Genomic DNA, 9,667 nt, shown 5'->3' on the forward strand with positions numbered 1-9,667 from the left:
TCAGCCATTTGTGGACCGATTCTCGAAATGTCTGACAGAAAATTGATTTTAACAGACAGACGGACAGACATTGGCTTAATCGACTCCGCTATCTATAAGGATCCATAATATATATACTTTATAGGGTCGGTAAATTATATTGTGGAAATTACAAACGGAATGACAAACTTATAATACCCTTCTCACGAAGGTGAAGGGTATAAAAAGTAATATCGAATCGTGTGGTTATTTGGACGTTCTCCAAACACTTTTCAATGGTAGGGGTTTTGCACAGCAAGAGGAAAAAACAAGTTAGAAAGTATATTCGGTCAAGCCCGACCATATAATACCCTACACTAAGTAAAAGAGCAAAAAAAATTTTTCTTTTAAAATTTCATTAATTTATATTTTTGAGTGATTTTCGGGCCTTATATGGGAGCTATGACCAATTATGGACCGATCACTATGAAATTAGGTCGTGTGATTTATGTCTATATTAAAGTTAACTATGTTGAATTTTGTGTGTTTACCAACATTTTTAAGCGATTTATACACGTTAAAGTGATTTTCGGAAGCGGGTCTATATGGGAGCTATGACTAATTATGGACCGATCGTAACAAAATTTGGTGACATGAATTTTGTGTATATAAAACTTATTTGGAGCGGAATTTGTGGAGATACATATATAAACTAAACATTTATGACCGATAAAGTTCAATTTCGGGAGGACATTTGTATGGGGGCTAGGTGAAATAATGGACCGATTTCAGCCAGTTTCAGTAGGCTTGGTCCTTGAGCCGAAAAAATAATATGTATCAAATTTCATCGAAATATCTTCAAAATTGCGACCTGTACTCTGCGCACAAGGTTTACATGGACACCCAGCCAGCCAGCCGACCAGACGGACGGACGGACGGACATCGCTTAATCGACTCAGAAAGTGATTCTAAGTCGATCGGTATACTTTAAGGTGGGTGTTAGACTAATATTTTTGGGCGTTACAAACATCTGCGTTACAAACAACAATATGGTGGTGTAGGGTATAATAATATTTTCAATTGATACAGATTGAGATGTATATTTGTTCATCTCTCCAAACCACAACTATTTTGACATTCTCTTTTGTTTGTTTTCTATTGCCATATTATTGAAATCAGCTGATTCATATCTACATATATTAAGCGCTTCCTATCTTTAAATTTAATGACTCTGGCGCATATCATGCTGTATTTTAGCGATGGCATGAGTTATGCTGGATTTAGGGACCGCTGTGGTTTGCGGCTTATTGACAAAAACCTGCGACTTAAGAAAATCCCACAAGAAAAAGTCTATCGGCCAATTCACACCACCTCCACGTGAGATGACCATGCCCTCAAATCGCTCGTTCAGAATTTCAAATGTGGCATGATCTTTGTGACACGTAGCGCCGTCCTATTGAAACCCCATTTCGTTGGTGGCGATATCATCCAATTCAGGTCAAAAGATGTTGGTCTATGATAGTCCTGCCCAACAACCATGTATTTCAAATTCAGAATTAAGATAAATATAGAAACGACTTCGGGCTCTAGTATTCAGCAAGCATCAAATAGTGTTCGTACACCTTGGAAGAATATATTTACCTCAAGACCTGCATGGATGAATGTGATTGCTCAGTGGGATAGTATTTGGGGTCTATTTACACTGATGACCCTGTCGCTGACATACACACAGCCTCAAAAGTGAGTAAACACCCGCGATTTTTTTTTGATTTTTTTAGGATCATGAAAATCATTATAGTCCGACTTAAATCTTTTTTTTTACAACAGAATCTATTATTCAACTCAATCTCCAACAAACCTAAACATTAAAATTTTAATCGATGAATAAATTTTAGGATTTTCATTATCATAAAAAAAATCAAATAATTTTTGGTGTATACTCGCTTTTGAGGCTCACTGTATTTTAAAGTGATATGTACATAATTGCGATATAAGAACGGTAAGTATGATGAGACGTATTCAAGAGAACACTGGGTCCCCCAATATCTATATTGGCATATTTTAAGTACTAAAATGCTAAGTATTTATTTAATTCGACATATTACCATCAAAAGAGGCGTTTTATATCCTTTAAATAAACCGTATTCTTTTAATTGCTAATAAAAGCGATCAGTAGTTTAAAATTTGTAAGAACTCTTAAATAGAGTTCAACTTTATAAAAACACTTTATAATTTACAAGAATACACTGGTAATACAGTTGCTGTTAACTCTAACAGTGCCTATGATCAACTCACTGACTGCAATTTGCTGTTACTATTCATATACACGTGCCATATTCTAGAAGTTTCATGAATTATGAACAAAACTAGAATGTTTTATTTCTAGAGCTTTCAGCTGCCTTAGTGTTAATGTTAGCAGCTTTAACAGTTAATTTTGGCAGCATTGTGCTGATAAGTAGAAGTACCTACTTATGGCAATATATACAAAAGATGATGGTTATGGAAACCTGACGTTAGAACCGGTAAATTCAAATTAATAGTGCAATTTCGTAACTATATATTTATGAATATAACAACTAGTATTTCTCTCTCTTATTTTTTGAAATCTCAATATTTGAAAAATATTAAAAAAAAATCCTTAATTTTAAAAATAAATATATAAATTATTTTGCTTTACTGTCCTCTCCCTCCCTTTCTATTTCACTTATTTTTTAATATTTCAATATTTAGGAAAATATACAGTGACCGACAAAAGTCTACGTACGATCATTATTTTCATAACTCGAGAACTTCTAAACCATAATAAGTAAAAGTAATGATGCAGTTTTATTTCAAATGCATTTTTATTAATATAACAAACAAATATCGCTAAATTTATAATTAATTTAAACTATTATTCACAAAAAATTAAAAAAAAATATGTTGACAAAAGTCTATATACGATCTGTACACTAAATAAACATTTTTCAGCGAATACAAATTTTCATTATATTCAATATTTCGTTGGGCCACCACGGCCCAACGCATCTACAAGCGTCTGGGCATCGAAGCAACTAAATTTTCCAGTTCTGCGGACGTTATATTTTGCCATTATTCTGGAAGCTTCTCCTTTAACATTGGTGCACAAGTAATAAGATGTCTTCGGAGCTTTGTATTTGTTTTGCGCCATACTTTATCTCTCCCATCACTTCCAAATATGTTATACTTCAACTCATCAGTGAACAAAACTCGCTTCCAGAATTCCATGTCCTTTTCAAAGTGCTTTTGGGCGAATTCCAAATGTTTGCGATCCGTTCGGTAACTTACGAGGAGTTCTGCTTTAATTACCATTATTATTTAAGGTTCTTTGAATTGTTCGTGGATGAACAATAACTTCTGATCTTGTTGCGAGTTCTTTGGCTAATTTTGTGGTATTTACTTTTGAGTTTTTGTTGGCTTCTTTTAAAATGAAGATTACATCTCTACGATGTAGTTTCTTTGAGCGACCACTTCGCAGCTTGTTTTTAACTGTACGAGTGTTTTCAAAGTTACTCAATATTGTTTGAACTGTAGACTTAATAAATTGCATGCTTATCTGTTAGTATTCAATCGGGTTTTGACTCATAAAGTGGCAAAAATTGTGGTTGTACGTAGACTTATATCGACCACTGTATAAAAATCTTTATTTTGAAAATAAATTAATTCTTTTAAATTCAGCTGACTGATTAATAAATATGTCCCACTAAATATATAATTCTTATCATTCTTCTCTTTATATTTCTAATCTTTGAAACACAATTTGTGGAGTGTTTATTTGAAAATCAACAATAAATTCTAATCGCATATTAATTTTGAACTTCAAAGAGTAAAGATGTAAACAGAACCTACATCAATTACAAATAAACCAAAAAGATAATAAATAATGTAAAGAACATTGTTGATGCATAAAAATAGTTACACTAAATTTAAAAATAATACAAAATTGCCTCAAAGTGTTGCAAAATAAAATAAATTACAATGATGAAAGGTAAAAATTTCAAATCAGTTTTATTGTGTTTTCAAAACTAATGTACTTCAATATTATTATTAAAAATTGTTGTTGGTTTGTTATTATCTTGTCAATTTCTTTAATTATATATTGTGGTTTATTTTAGTTAAAAGTCGTACAATATTATGGCATTTGGTATTTTGGGGTTTTGTCATAAATTATATGTTTTGCATAAATCTGAATATAACAATTGTTGATATGATTGTTATTAAGACTGACCCACAACAGCAACAAAATCAACTGTCAATATCTGAAATTTCAAAGAGATCAATTGAAATTAATGAAACATCTATTGAGCCAGAGGTAAGTAAGTATTTTTTAAGGATATACTAAATATAAATATGTATGTTATAATAATTTATAAATCCTCGAATCCAATGGATACTATCCCAACAAAAATTATCACAAACAAGTAAACCACCAAATTTTCTAAGGATCGGCCCGCAGTAGAAAATAGCTATCATATAAGGCACTATCTCCAAAATTGCCTTAAGGCCCATCACTTAAACACATATTGGAAAATGTTTTATACCGGCAATGAAACTTTATATTAATTCACAAACGGTGAATTTAGAGGTGAATGCAATTTGGGAGTAATGATCGACAACATTGTTATATATGACTTTGGTGAACTTTGTTAACCTCCCACGTCTTTCGTTATCTAAAATTATAAAATCAAATGTTTACGACACCTAACTAAACAATGCACTCAGGCAGTTTGTCTAAAATTCTAAAAAAAAAACAAATGTTTACGTTAGCCAAACAATGCATTTTTATCATTAGACGCGCTTTAGTGAAAGTCATAAAAAAATGTTTATACAAATTTTAATCAAGTGTTATGTCCCCTGCACAGTGGGCAGAATCAAATAAATCTGTCATTTTTAACTGGCTGATCCGATTGACATGAAATTTCATGTCAATAATTGCGCGACTTTTTGAATTTTCCGGCTATAAATTGAAAGAGAAACACTGTTCCGGTCAATAGGCATCTGTCAGTTGACTCCTGTCAAAATTGTTGGCCAATCGGAGATTAAAGGTCCGAGCGATTGTGGAAGGCATCTCAGTGTTTTCAATTTTGAATTATCAACAGGAACAAAGGGTACACACATTTGCAGTTTCCATGGCAAAAATCCATGAATTAGGCTACGAAAGGCTCCCTCTTCTGCCCTATTTTTCGGATTTAGCCCCGAGTGACTATTCCTTATTTCCAAACCTGAAGAAATGTCGCGGCGGAAAGTGATTTAACTCCAACGATAAAATCATCTCACAAAAAATACCTATATGATGACTTATTTTATGGAAGGGATAAAAATAGAAAAGTTGGACTTATAATAACATTGGAATAATAATAACATTTTTTATCATGGAACAACGTCATAATTAAAATAACCCAAATTTCGAGTTAATAGCACCATTGCACAGCCAATAAGTTGTTTTAATAACTGACAAAGTCTTGAGAACTAGCTTCTAAAATTACACGCAGGATCCCCACTGAAGCAATTTGTCCTAATTTCAAAACCTATTAAAACCTAAAAAATTAAAAATTTTATTTTTTAGGTTTAATGATGTCGCCGCAAATGAGCGATATAGTTAGTTATATAGTTAGCAGGTTATACGTATTTGAAAATTAAAAATTGTAGTTTGAATCCGATATTTTTTTCAAGAATATTCTATTAGTTAAACAATAAATTAAAAAATCATAGAATTAAAAAAAGCTTCAACGCAATATCTTTTACAGGTCCAAAAATTATCGATTTTAAAATTTTAAATTGAGAAAATGTTCATATTTCTTTGGCCCAAGAATCGCTATTACTCTGTTTCCTAGAAAAATATTTGTTAGGGAACTTAAAACATTTTTATATAATTGTTTGAAAGGTATCATCTCAGCCGGTATAGTTTTAAAGATTCAGATTTATTACCAGTTTAATTTCGATTGATCCCACTGTGCGTAACAAATTTCATTGCGATATATTAACGAATAAAACATTTTATTGAATATTATATATTAAGGAATTCTCCAATTTCATAATTTTTGTCTAAAACTGCAGTATTCTTTAAATATTTATGCAATGTACAGGTCGCAACTTTAATGATATTTCGATCAAATTGTACACTGTTTTCGGCCTAAGTAGGAAGCCGGTTAAAACTGGATGGAATCGATCCATTATTTCACCTAGCCTCCCGACATAGGATTTTACAGTTCATATATCTCTTAAAAATGTTGGAATCCAAAAAAATGCCACACAAATAAGTTTCATATTCATATCGATCGATACATAGCTACATACAAATTACCCTACTTGACAAACCATAAATTTGTTTACTTAGCGGACAATCTTGTCGAAACATGAATATGTCTCATGTGGACAGGAAGATAACATTGACAAAAGGTATCCAAACGAGACAAATTAATGTGCGCACACAAAATTGATCACTAGTCAAGACGAGGCTAACACAAATACATAGAACAAATCTGACTAAATTTTCTCAGAAAAATTTATGTTTCTAAAAGTACCAATATGTTTACTTTATTTTTTCGCCTGTCTACCCCTATACTCTTACTTTCAGATAAAACCTGAATTCGAAAAATTCCAATGGAATGAATATCAGCAAGGCTTAATATTGGGTTCATTTTATTGGCTACACTGGATGACCCAATTGCCAGGTGGTATATTGGCCAAAAAGTATGGCACCAAATTGATATTTGGTCTCTCCAATGTGATCTGTTGTTGGATGTGTTTCTTTATACCAATGGCTGCATATGGCAGCTTTAAGATACTTATTATACTAAGGATCATACAGGGAGCAATAGCGGTAAGTAAGAAATTCGAAAATATTGTGAAAGCATACTTTATGTTTGTTTTATAATTTGCAGGGTTTATGTTGGCCTGCCATGCATGTACTTATTGCCAAATGGATACCGCCAAATGAGCGTAGTAAATTTGTTACCGCCTATTTTGGCAGCTCAATTGGTGTCGCCTTATCCTATCCAATATTTGCTTACGTTATGCACTACAGTTCATGGGAATGGGTTTATTATATTTGTGGTATAGCCGGGACTATTTGGTGGTTAGGATGGCTGTTTATGGTCTATGATAGTCCTTCGCAACATCCTCGCATTTCGATATCCGAATTGCGGTATATAGAAAAAGCATTGGGTTCTAGTGTTCAGCAAACAACGCATAGAATGCGTACACCTTGGAAGGACATATTTACCTCAAGACCTGTATGGATAAATGCTACAGGCCAGTGGGCTGGTGTTTGGGGCCTATTTACTCTGATGACTCAGTCACCGACCTATTTTAAGGTCATACATAATTGGGATATAAGAGCAGTAAGTAGGGATATATTTGTCCAAATAAAACTATAGGTATTATTTGAGTCCCATTAAGTCAATACGAATATGTTTATTTTCAGACTGGCATATTATCTGGAATACCTCATATACTACGAATGTGTTTCGCTTATGCTTTCTCTTTATATGCAGATTATTTGTTAAGAACAAATAAAATGGAAAGGACAACTTTAAGGAAATTTGCCACAGCCATATGTGAGTTTTATTTTTAAATCACAATTTTTTTAATATTTTGCTAGTGTAGGATTTTATGAAAATGAACCTATTAATGAGAATTTTTGAAACTCTTTATGAAACTAATATATTCTATTTAAGGTGCCATTGTTATGGGTCTGGTAGTTTTAGCATTGGCTTATTTTGGCCGAAATCGCATCTATGCTGTTGTCCTGATATCATTGGCAACCATGTTTCAGGGTGCTGGTTCCTCAGGCCCTTTGTCCTCTATGATTGATATAGCACCCAACTATGCTGGAATTATTTGCGGTATATGCAGCACTATTGGCTGTTTACCAGGTTTCATATCGGCTTATCTAGTGGGTGTATTAACATTGGACAATGTAAGCTGATTTGTTATTATATGAGTATTATTTTACAAAAACCTTAATATTTTAGCAAACATTTGAAGCCTGGACAAATGTGTTTCTCATTTGTGCTGTCATGCTAATTGGCTGTGGTGTTCTATATGTTCTCTTTGCTGATTCCTCTGTCCAGAAATGGAATGATTATTCACAGCATAATGCCATCAAGGATGTGCAATTGTTGGAGAAGAATGAAATTGTTAAAGAAAATGGTTTTGGTACTTAAAGTCATTTTAAAGAGGCTGTTTGTTGATATTATGTTTAAGTATTTATTGTTGTTAAATTAAACAAGTAAGAAAGCTATATTCTTATCTTATTCACCAAATTATACTTCAAAATACAAATTTTAAATATTGTTAGGTAAACAAAATTTATTTTTTTCCCAAAGTTGTTTTTTGGAATTGTTATTTTTTAAATTTAATTTTTTTTTTCTTAAATTTTAAATTTTTTTTTTTTAATTTTAAAAATATTTTTTTTAAATTTAAAAAAAAAATTTTGGTTTTTTAATTTTTTTTTTTTGTGAAAAAATTCTGGTTAAAAAATATTTGTTCCGATTTTGACCCATTGTAGGTCCAACTTACTATGGTCTTATATACGTCGTTGCAGAGGTCTTTGAAATATCTATCATTAGATATCCATTGACCATTGTCTATATTAATGACTTAGTAATCCAGGTATAGGTCAAAAATCGAGGTTGTCCTGGTTTTTTCCTCATATCTCGGCCATTTGTGGACCGATTTGGCTGATTTTAAATAGAAAACTTCTCGAAAGCATGTCTGACTGAATTATAGAAGATTTGGATACCGAAGATATCTGGGGTCTACAGAAAATTGATTTCAACAGACAGACAGGCGGACATGGCTTAATCGTCTCCGCTATCTATAAGGAGCCAGAATATAAATACTTTCTAGGGTCGGAAAATTATATTGTGGAAATTACATACGGAATGACAAACTTTTCACGAAGGTAAAGGGTATAAAAATTAAATAAATCAATATCTACTCTTTGTAGTGCAGTGAAGTCAATTGGTTACTTTATACATCCCAAGTAATCTAAAGTGAGTCGAAATTAAAGTTACTTCAAGTAATCTAGAGTGTAGTCATTTTAAATGTTTATTTTGTAATGCACTTTTCTGTAAGTAATTTATGCTGATGACATTCTTGTTAGCCATTCGGGGCCCAAGGCTCGTGTTGTAATTAACCGACTAAATGGATGGTCATAAAGTTATCACGTGCCACATCGGGATTGAGTTGGGAAATGCGTTTACAAGGAGAAACATTTATTTATTTTTAACTAAATTTTAACTAAATCTAATTCATTTGGATGAATTAGATTTACACATGCCATTTGTATTAACGTATTCAATGACACTTACCACTAAGTGGCGCCTTAAATCTTTAGAATTGAAAAAAATTTGCAATTAATCCTTCAATTTATTAAAATTAACAAAGTGGTACCTTTTTCAAATTACAAATTTAACTTAATTGAAATACATAAACTATTTTCTGCCAATGACAACTGTCAGATTAATTAAATGATATTGGGCGTGACAATAACATGCAGGCAACATATAAAATAACATAAATTAATAAAAACAAATCTAGAAATGTTGCTCTTAAAAGTTGTTTTTTCTGTAACAAATAATGACTCATATTATTTATGCAAACAATTCTGTAATTAACCCTCCGTTAGTCGCAATCATTTTCAATCGAGACTAGTCGCAATGTATCAAATTGATATCAATTAAAA

General features: G+C 32.0%; 1 protein-coding gene across 1 annotated transcript; it reads left to right on the forward strand.

Moving 5' to 3' along the window:
* The first annotated feature begins 3,850 nt into the window (after positions 1–3,850).
* On the forward strand, positions 3,851–8,234 carry LOC135954210 (sialin-like). The gene is made up of 7 exons (XM_065504288.1): positions 3,851–3,964; positions 4,092–4,288; positions 6,554–6,799; positions 6,861–7,319; positions 7,403–7,535; positions 7,656–7,897; positions 7,953–8,234. Exons 1-7 carry the CDS (start codon positions 3,955–3,957, stop codon positions 8,142–8,144), a joined length of 1,479 nt encoding a protein of 492 aa, XP_065360360.1. The 5' UTR covers positions 3,851–3,954; the 3' UTR covers positions 8,145–8,234.
* Positions 8,235–9,667: the final 1,433 nt, after the last annotated feature.

The sequence above is a fragment of the Calliphora vicina genome, chromosome 3, assembly GCF_958450345.1.
Source record: "Calliphora vicina chromosome 3, idCalVici1.1, whole genome shotgun sequence".
NCBI lineage: Eukaryota > Metazoa > Arthropoda > Insecta > Diptera > Calliphoridae > Calliphora > Calliphora vicina.

What these genes read in the sequence shown, in the direction of transcription:
- LOC135954210 (XM_065504288.1), top strand. An exon ending in TCATACAGGGAGCAATAGCG is followed by an intron (nt 6,800 to 6,860) that starts GTAAGTAAGAAA and finishes TATAATTTGCAG; the next exon opens with GGTTTATGTTGGCCTGCCAT. An exon ending in ATAATTGGGATATAAGAGCA is followed by an intron (nt 7,320 to 7,402) that starts GTAAGTAGGGAT and finishes GTTTATTTTCAG; the next exon opens with ACTGGCATATTATCTGGAAT.